At 39.1% G+C, this 19135-nt stretch overlaps 1 protein-coding gene across 7 annotated transcripts in view; it reads left to right on the top strand.

The window, feature by feature from the left end:
- CCSER2 (coiled-coil serine rich protein 2) overlaps positions 1-19135 on the top strand; it is a 127265-nt gene that overhangs the window by 41391 nt on the left and 66739 nt on the right. For all 7 annotated transcript variants that reach the window (XM_043988175.1, XM_043988176.1, XM_043988173.1 and 4 more), the window contains exon 4: positions 15091-15181. In XM_043988175.1, the coding sequence (XP_043844110.1) occupies positions 15091-15181 (91 nt within the window). The remainder of the gene's footprint in view (positions 1-15090; positions 15182-19135) is intronic.

Here is a 19135-nt window from a genome sequence, read left to right as displayed (position 1 = left end):
GATCTCTTACTCCCTAGAGGAGTTTGTCTAGCTGTCTTTAGTTGCTATCTCCTTTGTGAAGCCTTATCTAATCTTCTCCCTTCTTGTCATCTCTCTCAAGTAGAATGTAAATCTCTTTAAGGGAAAGGCATTGTTTTGGTTTTGTTTTTGTCCACATGTTGTCTATTGTGGTGCCCTGTACTTAGTAGGTTTTTAACAGATGTTTTGATCTAGTAACATTCTGCCTTGAATTATTTGTATTTGTATACCTCATTTATCTTCATTGCTTAGACTGTGATAACCTCTTGTAGGTAAGAACTGTATCTTTGTAATTCCAGCATCTAGTACAGTATAGAACTTAATGGTAGCTAACATTTATATAGCACTTACTATGTGCCACACACTGTGCTAAGCCCTTTACAATCATTATCCCATTTGATCCTCACAACAACCCTAGAAGATAGATGCTATTATTTTTCCCATTTTATAGATGAGGAAACTGAGACTGAGGCTAAGTAACTTGCCCCAAGTCACAGCTAGTTAGGTATTTGAGGGTTTGAACTCAGGTTTTCCTGACTCCAGTCCCCAGTCCTCTGTACTGCACCACCTAGTTGCTTCTACCTAATACATATTTATTGACTTAACTCCTTACCTGCTTTCTTCAAAACGTGTTTCTTCATCTTTCCTTTCTTTCCTCCCTCTTCTTTTCAAGAGACGAGATGACTGTTCTTACCAAGCTTTACCCATCCATCTTTGCCTTGATTCTATTCCCTTTTTTCTTTCCCAGCATCTTACTGCATCAGTCATTTTTCTTTACTGTTGTATCTGTAGTCTCTCTCTCTCCATGGACTTCTCATATGGACATCTTTTCTATCATTAAGCAAAATAAAATTACCCCCCCCATACACACCATCTGACCTGATTACCCTATTGATCTACAATTCTATTTTTCTTTCACTGACAAATTTCCTGAAAATTGTCTCCACTTGCTACCTCTACTACCTGACTCCCTGCTCCTCTATAGAGCTCTTGCAGCCTAGTTTCAGTAAGTAGAATTTTACTGAAACTGTGTTTTCAAGGTCACCCATCAGTGACCTAATAGTGAAATCCAGTACCTTTTTCTTTGCCCTCATCCTCTCTATCCTCTTTGTAGCATTTGCTATTATTGATTAGCCCTTCCTCCTTCATGGTCTTTTTTTTTTATTGCTCTCCTCTTACCTTTATGACAACGTTTTCTGTCTCATTGTCAAACTCTTCTAATCCCTGAAGATTCTGTCTGTGGTCATTTTCTCTTCTTGCTGGAATAGGGGTTTGAGAATTAATTAGAATTCTGGATTTGTAATTCAGAGACACAAATATTTCTTTACAGTCCTGAGAACAATTTGGACTATCACAGAATCTTGAAGGAGGGAAGGAAAGAAGGAAGGAAATATTTATTAAGTGTTTGCTTGCTTTACAAGTATCATTCCATTTAATCCTCATAGCAACCCTGGGAAGTAGTTGGTATTAGTATTACCATTTTACAGTTGATGAACTGGGGCATACAGAAATCAAGCAATTTGCCCAGGGTCACTTGGCTGGTAAGTGTCTGAGATCAGAGCTGAACTTAGATATTCCTGACTCTAGGCCCAGCCATGAGTCCACTGTGTTACCTAATTGCTTCAAGTTTAAGGAGGAATTACAAGGAAGGGTATCTCTGTTGAGAGTAGAATTTGCCATCTACTACTCCATCCTTCCTGCTCCCTCCTCCCTGCTGGATAGGTGTTCCTGAATTCTTTTCAGGATTTTCTCATCCTTCCAGAGAGGGGTAGGGGTTTAGTGTATGATGTTTTCTTTGGTCATTGCTCTTTCTTCTCTATTCCCCTTTTCTCTGGACATTTAATTAGCCACTTCTTATTGCAGTGGGGCAGCTAGGTAGCACAGTGGGTAGCACTGGGCTTTGAATCATGAAGACTCATTTTCCTGAGTTCAAATCTGGCCTCAGACCTTAACTAGCTGTGTGACCCTGGGCAAGTCACTTAACCCTTTTTGTCTTAGTTCCTCATCTGTATGTAAAATGAGCTGGAGAAGGAGATGGTAAACCACTCCAATATCTTTTTTTTTTTTTTTTTTTGCAGGGCAATGAGGGTTAAGTGACTTGCCCAGTTTACACAGCTAGTAAGTGTCATGTGTCTGAGGTCAGATTTGAACCCAGGTCCTTCTGAATCCATGGCCAGTGCTCTATTCACAGCACCACCTAGCTGCCCCAACCACTCCAGTATCTTTGCCAAGAAAACCCCAAATGGGGTCACAAAGAGTTGGACATGACTGAAAACTCACTGAACTGAACCCTGTTGCTGTAATTAATTTACTTTTTTAGCCTAGTGGCAATATGGTGGCCTCTACTGTCCCTCATCTGTATCTTGAAGTTTATTTGAGACAAAAAGGTGTTTTTTTGGGGGGGGGGTTGTTTTTGAGGAACTATAAGCTCAGAGCCCCCAGTTAGAAAAATTCTCAACATTTGGGCTGAGTTTTGCTCTAATTTAATTTTTTACATAATCTAGCCAGAGACTCTCTTCATTTGACATAAGATTAGGACATCAGAAACTGTTAGATAAAAAATCAAGCAGAGTATATTATAGGGTCTGTTACTGCATAGGCATGAAGAGGGAAAGTTGAGAAAGGAGCATTTCTTTCTGGGAAGCTCTCCTCAGTTTGAAGAGGTAAGTATCTTGAGTCCTTTGGAGCTGCCCGAGAGGAACCTTGGATTTTGTGCACCTTGATCTCTGGCAAAGCTTTTCTCTTGAACTTTCTCCTTAGGTTTCTTCTTTTGTTTTTTCCTGTATTTTCTCTTCAAATAAATCCTCTTCTTTTCTGTCTCCTAAGACTCTGTGAGGCTTTTTCATAACTCCAGAACATGACTCAATTCCATCTTCCAGCGCATCATGAATTAGCTGACTCTTCATTTTGGAACCTCCCTCCACACTACCAATGGTGAATTCCTTCTGGTGGCCTCCATTTTGGGGACAGGTACAGATCAACTTTGCTTTATTCCCTCCCTGGCTCTGCTTCTGATTCTCCACCACCGCTCTCCAGGGGTTGGTACATTTTCCCCCTCCTCCCTCCCTTTCAGTTCCTTTTTAAGTCTTATCTTCCACCATTATAATGTAAGCTTCTTGAGGACAGGGACCCCATTTTTTCCATTCTTTGTAACCCCAGCACTAATGATACCTGATACATAGTAATTACTTAGTAAATGCTTGTTGTCTGCCTGACATAATTTTGCTCTAACCTATCTTTTCAACCTTAGCTCTGATTATTCTCTTTTAAACAACCTTTGGTATAGTCACACCTTCTTACTGGAGTAACTTTACTCATGCCGATTTCCCTGCCTAGAATGTCCTTCGTTCTGCCTCCTACCAACACTTTTGAATATCTTATAAGGCCCAAAGTGAATGTTATTTCTTCCTTAAAATATTCCCAGGTTTCTCTTTCCCTCCCCTAATCTAGAAATTAGAATCTAGAAACTTCTTTCTCTGAATTCTCATGTCAAATTCACATAAGTCTTTCTTTTCATAGATTTATTAAGTATTAGAGTTAGAAAGAACCTTGCCTTAATGCTTTTATTTTCCTGGGAGTATACTTGAAAAATGCCTTCAGATTTGGTGTATGCCTCGGATAATTGACCTAATAAATTAAATGAGTCACACACCGTTGGAGGTGTTGGGATCCTCTTGGTTTACAACAGCCTTGCAATCTGTTGGATGTTGTTGGACTTTTGCCTAGCTTGAATTTTGCCTCCTCTTTAATGTTTTAGGTGATTACTATCGATGGTCATAATCTTTGACTCCTGTACAGCATTTTGGTTATGTTTCTCTATTCACTAATTTCTAATTATTTCATATGTGTCATACCTGCTTAAATAGCATGTAGATTCCATGAGAAGAAATGCTGTATGTAAATCATGTCTCTAGTACTCTGCAAATAGTATGTGCTTAATAAATGTTTAAATTATTAAAGAAAAGTATTAATTTGTTGCTTTGAGATAATATAAACACTTGGCAGTTCAGCTGATGCTGGGAATGTTATAGTAAACTAAGAATTAATTCATATTACTTTAATTCCTCTTCTTCTTACTGCTTGAAGGATCTGAAATGAATATATGGGAAGGCTATCCATTGAAAAAAAGGAGTGATTTCCATACTTTATCCATCTGATTACTCATTGTCTGTTCCCTAGGACAAGAGAGAAAGTTAGTGTTTAACCTATACAGATGTTGTAAGATTATCTCTGCCGTGAATAATGTTCTGTAAAAGCTGCCTATTAGGTACTAGGTTGATCTGAAGCCTCTAGTATGATAAAAGTCTGGGTCCGTAGGTGTATAAATTTGAAATTTATGTTGGATAATATAAAAATTGCCATATTTTTAGAGCTTTGCAGTTATTAGATTCTTGGATAACTTAGCTTTTATGATACTTGAGGAATTTTTCTGTTGACTTCTCTAACCTAAAAGCTGTTCCACTCTTAAGAACGAGGCCAAAAAATGTTAATGAAGCTATTTATTGTCTTTCAAAATGTGCTGACATTTAAAAAAATTTGTTCTTCTACAATTTTCCAGGGCAGGGAATTGGGGGTGGGGAATGGGAAGGGAGAAATAAAATAAGAGAGTAAGGCCATAGTTGGTTTTATCCATAAATAGAGTAGGTCATTTTTTCCCCTTTTTATGTGTGTTTATGCATGTGTTATTGAAAGAACTCCATACCCCAGAATATCCCTCCCATACATGCTTAAATTGGAAATTCATCCAGGTCAGTTCAATGACTCCTGAGACCCAGAGCAGTGATTAATGAATTAATGTCAAATCAGAAGAGATCTCCAGTGTACTGCCCCCAGAGTTCTGCCTTAAGAACAGTTATTTTCAGTATTTTTATCAGTTACTTGGATGAAGGCATTAAATGTCTTTTATTGCTACCTACTTAGAAATCAAAATTCCTTAGTCCTAATGTCTAGTAGAGAAAAACTAAGGAAACTAAGGAAAAGTATTTTGCTGAGTCTACAGAAGTGCCGTTATGTGGCTTCTCTGATGCACTTGGTACCTGGAGGAACAGAGAACACTGGATGTCCAGAAATTAGGGAATTAATGTGTAGTTTTTTAGTGCGTCTTTTGTATTTACTTATGTGTCCAGGATGTTTCCAGATAGAATGCAAGGCCCTTTGGGATGGAGACTCTTTCATTTTTTTTTTTTATCCTTGAAGCTCTAGTATCTACATAGTACCCAGTACAAAATAGGCACTTAATAAATTGTTATTGATTGATAGAGGAATTAGAGAATAAGAAAATTTTACAAATGATTCTGACCTCCAAGATCATTTGGTTTAACCATTTTATAGATTAGGAAGGTGATGCTTGATTCAACACACATTTATTAAATGGATAGAGTGCCAGCCTTGGAGTCAGGAAGACCTGAGTTCAAATCTGGCCTCAGACACTTACTAACTCTATGACCCTGGGCAAGTTACTTAACCTTCTTAGTTCCCTCATTGGTAAAATGAACTGGAGAAAGAAATGGCAAACCACTCCAGTATCTTTGCCAAGAAAACCCCACAAGGGATCACAGAGTTGGATATGACTAATCGACAAAACAACAATAACAACAATATGCAAGGCACTTTGCTAGGTGTTAGTGGACATAGACCCAAATAAGATAGGAATCCCTGCTCTTAAGAATTTTATAACTTGGGTGGTATAATGAAGCATATTTATGATTATAATACAAATCAGAATATTATAAATACTTAGGAGAGATATAAGATGCTATGAGAGATTTGACAAAGGAGAAATTGTTAGAGTTACAATCAAGGAAAGCTTTATGGAGCAGTTAATACCATGCTAGGCCCTGAGGGAGTGGATAGGATTTTCTTTCATTAAAATTTTCAAAAAATTTGATGTTTTTTGTTTTAACATTAGTCATTCCTAGTTACGTTTTTTTCACTAGCGATCCTATTCCTATAACAAAATAAAACTAAGTAGTTAAGCAAAACCAAGTGTCAAATCAACTGTCTCACAGTGATTGCAGCATTCCTTACCTGTAGTTGTTCACCTTTTTAATGATAGGAAGGAAGTACATTTCCTCATTTCTTCTCATGGCTAAGGTTGGTGGTTATGATAACACAATCTTCAGTTTGCTTTTCCAGTTCTTTTTGCTTACATTTTTGTGGACCTGTTTTATTTTTTAACTTGTTCTTCTTATTTCATTTTTCATCAGTTCATACAATTTTCCTCAGGTTTTTCTGAATTCTCTGGTTAATCTTTTTTTGTTCATTTTTTTTTTTTTTTGCGGGGCAGTGAGGGTTAAGTGACTTGCCCAGGGTCACACAGCTAGTGTCAAGTGTCCTGAATCCAGGGCTGGTGTTTTATCCACTGTGCCACCTAGCTGCCCCCTCTGGTTAATCTTAATAGCTTTTCCTGAATTCCTTTTGTGCCTTGTTTCTTATAGCACAATAATATACCATATTTTATTCAGCCATTTTTCAATTGATAAACTCCAGCTACCAGTGAAGAAACCCTGTTCTACAACTCCATTGCTTCCTTCTTTCCATTCATTTCAACCTTTTACCTCTCCAAATATATCCTGTCCCATATATACCCATCCTGTTCCTTGTGCCCTCTGGAATGCCTGATCCATAATTAACAAACTTGGTTTTAACTTGAATTTTTCTCCTTCCCATTTTTTGACACTATTTGAGACCTGCCCTCACCCTCACCCTCATAATACTGTATCCATCCATGGTCACCTTTTTCATTATTGGTTATACTTTCTTTCACACCCCCAACTCATTACCCTTACCCCCACCCCCACTCTCAATATTGCTTCTGAATTATCTTTATTTTTTTATATTATAGCATCAGACCTCTGCTATTACATTCTTCTCACTAGTATGCTGTGGTATGAATCTCAAAACATAAAAGACCACTTAATTTCCACATTGATATTTCATGTTTGTTGAGGATCCACCATATCTTTTTTTTTATGTTGTTGGAAATTGCTTTATTCTTTTTTTTTTAATGTATGAGGTATTTTATTTTTTCCATTACATGTAAAGATAGTTCTCAACTTTTGTTTATACCAATATTGCTTCTGTATTCTCCCTCTACCACCATCACTCAGCAAACCTTTCCTCCTTTGAGGTTCACAGTATCTACGTTTATTAACCAAACAAAATCCTGGCAGCTGTTACATACCCATCTCTAGGACATTCTTCCTTCCTCAGTGAATTCAGTGTTTGGCAATTAGTGTTTCTCCCTACCCTAACTTAGGCCCTCATGCTAGGGGATTTCAACATAGGTTTCAATGTTTCCTTATATCCTCTATCTTTCCATTTCTACAGTCTGTTCCATTCCCATGCCACTCCTCTACTCCACCTTAGTTACACACCAGGAATACCTTTGATCTTGTCATCATGTACATTTGTTACATCCTTTATCTAATCATAATTCTGTCTTTCTCTATGTCTAACCTTGTTCTTCCTCCTCACCATGTCATCCTATATCTCTATTCTTCTTAAACTCCTTGAAAAAAACTGTACTAAGTACCTCCACTTCCTCTCCTCTTCATATTTTTTCTAAACTCTTACAGTCTGTTCTCTGACATCTTTCAACTGACATTGCTCTATTCAAAGTTACCAATTATCACCTAATTATTGCAAATCTAGTGGGGGTTTTTGGTAACATTTGACACTGTCGATCACTTTCTCCTATTGGATACTTTCTTTGGATTTTCCCAACACTGACTTCTCTTGGTTCTCTTCCCACATGTCTGACTGCCCCTTCTCAGTCTCCTTTGCTGGATCTTCATCCATTTTACACCTGCTAACCACTGCAGGTTAGCAATGTCTAAGGCAGTCTTGGTCCTTCTCTTTTCCCTCTGGGCTCTCATACTCGGTGATCTCATCAGTTTCCAGGGCTTTCCTTATCATCTGGCTGCACTTAATTCCCAGATCTCTGTCTCTATCTCTCATCTATCTATAAACTCCATTGCTTCCCTTTTTTTCAAGTACTTTGTTTGGTTTTTAAGTATCTCTATATCCTGGCCTCTTTCTACTATCTAATCTTCTTCCTTAAACTTTATGACTTGGCCTTAGTGACCTATTTGCTTTTTCTCCCACCTGACATTCCATCTCCCAACTCTGTGCTCTTGTACTGGCTGTCCTTCACGTCCAGAATGCTCTACCTCCTTAACACCACTTCCTAGAATCCCTGACTTCCCTTGAAATTCAGTTAAAAATACCATTTTCTATAGGAGAGCTTTCCTGGTCCCCCTTGCTGCCAGAGCCTTTCCCTCTAATGTTACCTTACATCTATTCTGTATCCATCATTGATGTACCCAAGTGTTTACATTTTGTTTCTCCCATGAGAATATAAGTTGCTTGGTAGCAAGGACTGAATTTGCCTTTCTTTGTATTTCCAAGGCTTAACAAGTATTTGTTGGTTGAAGATTATTAATTAATGGGCACTCGTTTTGTTTCTATTTCTTCCACAGAAAAAATGTTGTTGTGAATATTTTGGTATGTATGTGACCCTGTGGGGCATATGCCCAGGGGCGGAGTCTCTGGGTCAAAGGGATATGAACAGTTAAATCAATATCTTTGCATAATTCCAAATTGTTTTCCCCAGTGGTCGGATTTCTTCTTAGCTGTACCAAGAGTGTGTCAATGTGCTTTTTCTATACAAATTCCAACAGCTACTATTTTGGTTTTTTGTCATCCTTGTCAATTTGCTGAATATTAGGTGAAAATTCAGGAATTGTTTTGGTTTGTTTGGCTTACCAATTTGTAGTAGTCTTTCTTGTAGCTGTCAAATAGTTTCAAATATTTTTGAGAACTGTTGACTACTTACCTGTTAGAGAATGACTCTTGGTCATGTGTTTGTGTAAATTTCCTATATATCCTGTGTAAGAAATTAATTGTGATTTGGTGTTTTCACAACCCTATCTTTGCTTTATTATGGTCAGACTGAAAAAAAAAAAATGTGAGCCCGAAAAGCCGAAGAAAAGATGGGTGTGTACTTTGGGAGATAATCGAGCAAACAAGAGGAACTCTGACCACTGGGAACATTTATTGAAATTAAGTAACTAAGCCTCCCATAAAAGCTCCCCCAGGCCCATGTGGGCCTGGCCAGATTATAATGGGGACACCCCTTGTAGGCGTGCTGAGCCAGTTGGAGATTCTGCATGTCTAAGAACCACCCCTTCTGGTGGGAGAGGCGGTTAAGAGAGTTTTTCTGAGGAGAGTTTTTTTTTTTTTCCCCCTGAGACTAACAGGGAAGGAAGGGACAGTTAGAGGAACTGTTGGTGTTTGACCTTCAGACCCAAACAGAAGAGACTGAAAGCTAATTCTCCTTAGAGCTACAGATTTTGGGTGGTGGTGAGTTTGTATTTTTTGAGGCAAAGCTAGCTCTTTGGAGCTGGCTGGGCTGGAGGCTTTGGGGTGCCTGGGGACTTTTTACCCAGAGATTTAGATTCCCTAGCTCTATTAACCTTACTCGTATTTTGAACTTGTTCCCATTAATAAACCTGTTTTGTTTTTTGAAAGAGCCTGTTTTCTTTCTTACCCCAATACTATGGCAAGCCACCCACTTAACTCTTCTCATACTAAATTTTGCCCTTATATACCTGTATGTTATCTTTATAAGAGATAGGTGATGCAAAGATTTCCCTCCATTTGTGTTTCCCTTCTTGGAGGCAGATAAGGTGCCTCCATAAGAAATAAATTGCTGGGCCTGGAGTCAGGAAGACTGGAGTTCAAATCCAGCCTTCATACACTTACTAGCTGTGTGACCTTGGACAAGTCACTTAACTTCTTTCTGCCTCAGTTTCTTCAATTGTAAAATTGGGATAATAATAGCTCCTACCTTCCAGGGTTATTTTGAGGATTAAATAAGATAGTATTTCTAAAGTGCCTGGCACATAGTAGGTGATATAGAAATGCTAACTATTGTTATTATCAATAATAACAACAAATAATAATAACATTTTAAAAATTCGACTTTAACCAACACTAAATTAGTTTTCCTTTTTAATAGAAAGGATTTTAATAAGTGAAAATAGGAGCAGTTCATTTTAGATCATTTCAGTGAAAAAAGTAAGAGCAGGGGAAGAAAGGCCAGGACCTTGTTTGGATGCAGCATAGATGGTAGTAGCTAAAAGAGAATGAGCAATAGGAGATCCAACTGGAAAATGAAGTGGGAGCCAGATTGGAGAGGTCTGAGAATGAAAGGCTTTGAAGTTTGGCACAGTGGGAGGAACAGTGGAGATGTTGAATCAAGTAATTGGTATCATCAGAGCTGTGGGTTAGGAAAATCTCTCTGCCTGCAGTAGATAATAGAAGTGGAGTTACCGCTTGTGAACTCTTGCAAAGTTCCAGGTGAGAGGTAATGAAGACTCTAAGTTGGGTGGGGTGGCAGTAGGAACAGAAAAAAAAGAAGGCAGATTTTAAGGACAACTGGTGGTAAAATGGTTAGGAATCATGACTTTACCAATTTGGATGGGGAGTGGGAGTTGGGGGTTGGGAGAAGGTAAAGAAGACCCAGTGGTTTGGATCCTATTGTTGCATAGTGATTACGAATATATACAGTGAATTTTTAAGAACAATTTTGTATGTGGCAGCCTAGTATTACTTGCATTGTAATATTTGATAGAATGGCAAGAGAGCAATACCCAGACAATTATGATTTTATTATATTAAATAACTTGTTTGTTGAATTTCTTTTATTTCTGTTAGAGATAATTATCGAAATAATTTTGTTCTTGAAAGGTTGTGTCAGGTCTGTAACAGTCTGATCGTTCACTTTATGGTATGGCTTTTGAGAGGCTGTATTTTGTTGCATTGACAAGAATATACTTGCTTTTCTTTCTTTTTCTTTCTAATCCACCATTTATTTATTTATTTATTTTTGGCTTGCTTTTCTTTTGAAACTGTATACAGGATAAATAGGAACTAATTAAAAGCCTTGGGGGAAGGCTTCCTGTAGAAGGTGGGATTTTTGTTGCAACTTAAAAAGAAGCTCCTTAAGCCACAAAACACAGATGAGAAGGGAAAACCTGGAGAAATGAGGAGAGACTATGCCTGGAGCTTAGAGATGGAGGGCTCAGTTTGTGGAACAGCCAGGAGGCCAGAACAGTATTATGGGATCAAAGAGTATATGACAGGGGGTGTAAGAAAACTGGAAAGATAAGAGGTTATGAAGTGCTTTGAAGCCCATTGTTTTATATTTGTTCCTGGAGATGGTAGGGAGTCCCTGGAGTTTAAAGAGTAGGGGGGAATGAGTGAGCTAGTTAGACTTGTGCTTTGGGAAAATTACTTTAATGGCTGAATGGGTGATAGATTAAAGTGGGGGAAAGACTTAAGGCAGGCTGGCCCACCAGGACTCTGTTCCAGTAGTCTAGGTATGAAGTGATGAGGACCTGTACTAGGGGCTTGACAGTGTCAGAGAACAGGAGAGGGTGTATTTAAAGAGATACTGTTGCAAAGGTGAAATTGACAGGCCTTGGCAACAATTGGATATTAGAAGGTGAGAGATAGTAAGGAGTCAAGGATGACTGTATCATCCATGGTTTTAGCCAAGTGATTGATAAAAGTGTTACATACACTAGTTTTCAGTCTTCACATCTCCAGCTTTCTTTCAGATATCTAAAACTGGATATCCCGTATACATCTCAAACTCAGCTCTCTAAAACTGAACTCATTTTATTTCCTCCCTTTGCCCATATCCTCTCTTTTTCATAACTTACCTGCTTCTGTCAAGAGTACCACCATCTTCTTAGTAACTCATGCTTACAACCTAGGTGTATTCGTAATCAGTTATCAGATCCTGTTGTTTCTAACTGGGTAGCATTGTTTGCATATACCCTTTCTTCTCCTTGCACACTGTCACTTCTCTGATGCAGGTCTTTATCACCTCACACTTGGACTATTGTAGCAGCCAGTTGGTTGGTCTCTCAGGTTCAAGTCTCTCACCTCTTCAGTCTATCTTCCATTCACCTGTCATACTGATCTTCCTAAAGCACAGGTTTGACCATATCAGAGAGTGTTCTTCCCCTCAAATTACTTTATATTTTAAAGAAATGTGTGGGGGCAGCTAGGTGACACAGTGGATAGAGCACTAGCCCTGAATTCAGGAGGACCTGAGTTCAAATCTGGCCTCAGTCACTTGACACTTACTAGCTGTGTGACCCTAGGCAAGTCACTTAACCCTCATTGCCCCACCCCCAAAAAAATGTATACAAGTTATACTCTGCTCCTATCTCCAGAATTCAGACTTTTTTGTTTTTGCATCACCAACATCTACATGTTGTGTGTAGTAGTTGCTTAATAATATGTATTGAATTGAATTGAATTGAATTTCAGAGAGTATGTTACTTTCAAATACTTTCTTAAACAATAGTAGCATGAAATAAATAACTAGAATTGGGAAAGGAGCTCATTAAATTTTTTACAGTAAAGCTGTGAAGCTGAGATACAACTGTCACAAGTTCTGTTGTGTGTGTATGGTGTTTTTTTTTTTTTTGAAAGGGTGATGCTTAGATGCTTTCAAGATAAAAGATCATATCAGTGATCTGTGGTTTAGTAGTCCCATCTGCTAATTCTTTTGGCCTGTTGACTTACTCATTAAGGGTAGCTAGATACTCTTACCATCTTTTAGTTATGTAGAACTTGCTGATTTCCTTGCCAACAATTTTTGCTCTTTTCCCAGTCAAGATCATCCTCCTTGGTAGAGAAAATAAAAACGTCATATTAATTGAGTGGTTCTGTCAGCTTTGTCATCAACAGCATTTCATTTACTCCATGCTTCCCTTCCATTTGCAGTTTTCTCAACTATAAAGTGGGTCATAATCACACCCACCTTGCGGGGCTGTTATCAGGATGAAATGAATTAGAGGATTTGTAAAGCCTTAGTTCAGTGCCTGACCCAGAGTAGTAACTGGTGCATAATAAGTCACTCCGCCTTTTCTCTCACCTGCCTTTCCTCTCCAACACACTTATTAGATTGTAGGAAAATATATTTTTATTTCCTTTTGTTAATTCACTTCATCCAACATTTTTGCACTGTGCTAAGAACTGTGATATACAAAGACCAGTGTAAACAGGGAACTTATATTCTTCTGGAGAATTATAACACAGCTGTGTAAACACATTTTTTTTTATCCAGACTTGTGATTTCGTTGTTAATGGAAAGAACCTCCATCTATTAATCTAGACCAGTGCCTGCTCTGCAACTTGAAGGCTGAGCGCTGTCTCAGACCTTAACACATTGCCATATGTGACTTTCCCAAGTTTAATAGAGCTAGTGTGTCATAGGCAGGACTTGAACCCAGGTTCCTGACTCTGAGGCTAGCTCTACCCACTCTCCCATGCTGCTTCATAGAAATAATTTCAGGAGGGAAAGGGAGAGCGAGTAGGAGGAAAGGGGTGGGGAGGGCAGGGCAGGGGGGGGGGAGAGAGAAAGAGAGAGAGAGAGAGAGAGAGAGAGAGAGAGAGAGAGAGAGAGAGAGAGAGAGAGAGAGAGAGAGAAAACGAACACAGAAAAAGAGAGAGGGGAGAGAGAGAGAGAGTAAATATCTCGGTGGTTGGGCATGAGGAAGTGGGAGATTAAAAAGGTCCTACAGTAGGAGGAGACCCCTGTATCCCTAGCAAAGAATCCTTAATTCCTATATGTTTAAGTAATGGTCCAAAAATGTCAATTCTCATCATAGGCACTAAGATCTTAATTAGACATTTACACCCCATTCCTGACTTTTCCTCCTGAAGCCCCTTACCTTCAGTTGGCAGCAAAGTTCAGAACATCAGGAGTTTTCTTCTTGTCTTTGGTTTCTTGCCAAGGATTTCATAATCCCTAGCAATTATTTCTAGAAGCCTTCTGGCATACCCTTTGTCTTCCAATGAATCAGTGGGACTTAGGTCTTGGCTGTCTGCTGGGGCAGTTTGGGTAGGCTTTCTCACATCCTGAATGTCTTCCTCTGAAAGACAGTTGATCTCAGGTTTGTTTTTGCCCTTCACTTTATTGCAGCACGATGTCAGGGGTCATTTGCCATCACTACTTGTGTTTTAGGGGATTTCCTAGTTCCCGAGGGGCTTCTGTAAACTCTCATCAACACTTCCTGGAGCCCCAAAAGCTTTCTTGTCAGAGCTCTCCCCTCTATATGAAGAACTTCATGCTTATTACATAGGTACAAAGTTTAGTTTCACTTCTTCCCTTCCTTTTTTGAGTCATATTTTGCCACCTGCCTGTTTTATCAGGTTAAGATTTTCGTTGCTGTTTCAGTTTCTATTTGTTTTCCTTTTTCAGTTATTTCACATACTCTCATCCTTCCTAATGACATTGTTAGTAGAGTGGTATTCCTTTGATTCTTTAAGCTCTTTTCTAGTAGGGAAACCAACCTGTAGTCTGTGCAAAAAACCCAGCTGTTAGCCGATCATTGGTGAAGATGCAAGCTATTTGCAGTTCTCTGCAGTAATCCTTGTGCTCCAGAGACTTCTGGGATCTTGAAAATTTTTTTTCTTTATCTCTGCCTCTTAAAATCTCCAGCTTCCTTCTAAGCACACTCAGGTGCTGCCTCCCACAGCTTTTTTTTTTTTTCTGGTCTCCCTTGTTATTGTTTTCTTCTTGAAACTACTCTTAAGTTGTTTATACTTGTATATGTGTTATATCCGCAATAGAAGGTATGTTCCTGGGGGTTGGGATTGTTTCATTCTTGTCTTTGTATCTCTCTCACCTTACATGGTGCCTTTCACATTGTAGACACTTAAACATTGAGTTTAACTGAATTAAAGGGAGTCTTTTCTGATTCTGGATCCCGAGTTCTCATTGTGACCACCTGCTTTCTACCACTCTCAGGATCTTGTAATGGTTTCTCTTATTCCATTATTATATTAGAGTCAAAATAAGGAAAGATCAAATTTGGCAAGAAAATGTTACAAACCAAGTACTTTATGTTGGTGAAATTGCTTCTAGCTGTGTTTTAGCCCTGAGCCAGAATGTCGCTCTATGTTGATGTTTTACAAATTTGATTTCTTCCAAATCCTTTTGGAACAGTGCACGGTGTTTCCCTCACTCCTTCTGATTTGTGTTTGTAGGATATCCTGAACAATCTTGACTCATGTGACCTTGAAGATGATGATCTCATGCTTGATGTGGACCTGCCTGAGGATGCACCTCTTGAAAATGGTTAGTGGGGAAAATTCATACTATTCAAGGGACTGTTCGAGGACCACTCTCTTAGAAACCTTATTAACGTTCTACAACCCATAAAATGTCTACATGCTTTTTGCCTTTTGTTTTGAGATTTTTAAAATGACTATGCTATCATCTTGACTGTAGTAGAATGTTACTTTGAGGACCTCCCACCCACCTCCCACCCCTCTTTTTGCTTGGAGTTTTGATTTCATGATGATAAGGAATTCTCTTCCCTGGATTCAGATATGCAGCCTCTGTTTATATAGTTTTGAAAAGTTGTCTTGAATACAAGAGATTTAGGGACTTCCATTATCACACCTGTAAGGATGTTCCTTTTCTTTTCTTTTCTTTTTGGCCAGGCAATGAGGGTTAAATGACTTGCCCAGGTTCACACAGCTAGTAAGTATCAAGTGTCTGAGGCTGGTCCTGAGTCCAGGGCTGGTGTTTTATCCACTGCACCACCTAGCTGCCCCTGTAAGGATGTTTCAAAGGCAGAACTTGAATCCAGCTTTTCGTGTTCCATGGTCACCCCTCTATTCACTAATATTTTCCTTAATGATAAAAAAAAAATCATTGTTTTACATACACAATTTGGATTGTATTTGGGCCACTGAAAGTTTGTTCTCTATATTAGGAAGCAGCATGGCACAGTGGATAGAGCATGGGGCCTGGAAAAAGAAAGACTTGAGCTTACATAAGGCCTCAGACACTTACTAGCTGTGTGACTCTGGGCAAATCACTTAACCTTTATCTGCCTTCATTTCCTTAAATGTAAAATGGGGATCATCATAATAGTACCTACTTGTTGTGAGGATCAAATGACATAATATTTGTGAAGAGTAGGCACTTACTAAATGTTTGTTCTCTTCCTTCCTCTACCCACACATTAGCGTCCAGTGAGTAGCTGTGGCTCAGTCCTTTTTATATACAAATATGCTTACCTTCGATTGAAATCTATTTTTGACCCATGGTAACCCATGGTGTTGATATGTCAATGATACAGTGATACTGAGACTAAAACTACAGAGAATGTTGCCCCTTGCCAGTCCATGAAGAGATTTTTCTTCGGTTCTGTGGAAAAGTGAATCTTTCTAAGTCTAAGTATCTTCACGGGAAAGAGGGTAGAATTCTAAGGACATATATAGTATTATTCCCTCTGGAACCATTTAGAAATGGAGCCTGGGCAGGAACTTGGAGCTGCTGGTCCTTCATTGAGGTCTCACTGGAAATAAAGCCCAATTGGATCAGCCAGAGGGGAGGGTTGGGTCATATGAATTGCCAGGAGGTTGGGTAGCTAGTGAGTAAGTACCATATTTGAGAAAAAGGTTAGAGGTCAGGAGCTTGTCTTCTGCTCAGATATAAATCAACTACGGTGAGGCCGTGGTAGCTGTCCAACGAGAGATAGGATGGAGAATTGGAAGCCAAAGAGAGGATCACCATCCATCACATATGAGGGAAGTTCAAAGGAATAGGGTATTAACTTGAAGAAATGTTTTGCACTACTTAGCATGCTGGTTTGAAGTTCTAGGAAAATATAGAGAAATAGAACATTGTGGACAGGATACAAGTCTCAGATCTAGCTCACATTTTATAATGAGAGACTACTCAGTTGGACTCTCAGGGCCAGGAATACTGTGCCACTCTGTGTTCTGTACTGAGGCATGCAGTTTGCATTGGGTTCAGGCATGAGGAAGGAGCCTGTCTCTAATTAGGGCAGTTAGGCTGGTTAATAAGTTCCTCACTCTGGTGCCTTGAGGAACACTACTACATGGTTCACTATGGTTCTCTCCTCCTGGGGGGTGGGGTGGTGGGGTGGGTAATAAAGCTTCTCAAAGTATAATATGAATCCGTTTTGGGACAGGTAATTCCTACATAAAGAACTCACAACTATGCCTTAATAGAACAGGAATTCAGTAGGACACCTGTTGCTATAATTGTTGAATTTTTTGATGATCAGTTGTGATAGACTTAACTCTTCTCGGTAATACAAGGATCCAAAGACAATGCCAAAAGACTTCTGGTGGAAAATGCTTTCCACATTCAGAAAAAGAACTGTGGAGTCTGAATGCAGGCTAAAGTATACTATTTCACTTTTGTTGTTGCTTTTTTGTTGTTGTTCTCGTTTATTCTTTCTTGGGTGGTTTTTTTTCTTTTGTTCTAATTAATGTGGAAATATGTTTCACATGATTGTAATGTATAACCTATATCAAATTGCTTGCTGGCCTCGGGAGGGAGCAGGAAAGGGAGGGTGGGAGAAAAATTTGGAACTCAAAAAATATCTTTACATGTAATTGAGAAAAATTAAAAACAAAAATAAAATTAAAAAGACATAATTGGGGGCAGCTAGGTGGAGCAGTGGATAGAGCACTGTCCCTGGATTCAGGAGGACCTGAGTTCAAATCCGGCCTCAGACACATAACATTTACTAGCTGTGTGACCCTGGGCAAGTCACTTAACCCCAATTGCCTCACTAAAAAAAAAAAAAAAAGACATAATTGTTGATAGAATCTGTAGTACCTAAAGCAGTTTATAGAGTTACTGATCAGGCATTTGAACTTTTACCTTGCCTCTACACCATCACTTTATCCAAAGCTGGCCTTCTCTGAGCTTCATGCTCAGCCGTTTCCCTAGTCAATCACTCTCCATGTGTCCTGCTGCAACCAAGCTCCTTGGGCGAAACCCTGCTGCCATTACACTCACAGACCGCTCTAGATTGTTTAAACTCACATGGTCACATTCTGGACACATGCAGTTTGTGGTTGTTGCTGGGTTACCTCCTTAGCAAAAGAAACACAAAGAAGCAGCCCAAGCTCAGGCTTGCCTTGGCAAGACCACGTGCTTTAGTGGGCACATGCTTGTAGCTACATGGAGGTCAAGGTAGGGGGGACATGCCAGTTGCCTCCATCCTCCCAGACTCTTCAGACACATCCCCAAATAGTCCTTCATATGACAAGAAAGAAAGAAAGAAAGAAAGAGGCAGAATCAGCTTGATCCCTTTTTTATAGCCACCGAATCATCATCTCCTCTGCTTCAAGGGCCCATTGGGGGACTTTTCATTTCCCATTAAACCCTTCAGTGACAGGTTGTATGTGACCAGAAGCTGGTCCAAAAGCTTCTGCAAGAACTAAGAAGGGTGGTGCTGAGCATTCTTTATGGAGCAGCCCCTATTGGTCCATCCAGCCCATGTTACCCAGAAAACCAGAAGAAGATCATACACTAAAGCATGTCAGATAGCCAGTTTGACTCGACTATAGGATGCAGAGGTGTCTGTGAGCATTCCCATCATGTGACTTGATGGGAAGCATCAAGGGAACTGTGTCATTTTGCTTCTTGGAAGTGGCATTTGGTTTATGACACATGCAAATTATAGAATTGAGACAGGAAAAAGCTAGGCAAATAGCCATGGTTACCCCTGTTCAGATTTGATCTTTATATTAAGTTTTGAATTTTATAATTTATTAAGACTTTTTAGTTTCGTAGCAAGTAAAAGAATTACTTATGTAAGCCACTTGCATATTTTAGTATCTGTGGTCTCTCTTCAGTTTAAGTATTCCCTCTGAAATTCTTGTGCATTGTTGATTCATTATGTGTTTACTTTAGCAAAATACCACTTCTCACTTAAAGGCAGTGAGAGTGCTACAATGGTGCATAGGCTCTAAGAATTAGGAATTCCCTCTATAACATCTCTCAAATCTAGCTTTTTGAGTATCTATTATGATTAACAGTGGACTCACTATTTCACAGGACTACCCATTTCCATGTTGAGATAGCTCTTATTGTTAGAAAGTACACTTGTATATTGAACTGAAGCCTGGCTCCCTTTGGTGTTCTGTCCAGTGGTATTAGTTATGTCTATTGAAATTATATTGACTATCTTACACACTTAGATATTGGAGCCCATTTGAAGACAATTAACATGTTCTGTCCTCATGAGTCCTCCCATGT

Source organism: Dromiciops gliroides, chromosome 2 (genome assembly GCF_019393635.1).
Source record: "Dromiciops gliroides isolate mDroGli1 chromosome 2, mDroGli1.pri, whole genome shotgun sequence".
In the NCBI taxonomy this organism is placed as follows: Eukaryota; Metazoa; Chordata; class Mammalia; order Microbiotheria; family Microbiotheriidae; genus Dromiciops; species Dromiciops gliroides.
This window is presented reverse-complemented; position numbering and strand designations above follow the sequence as displayed.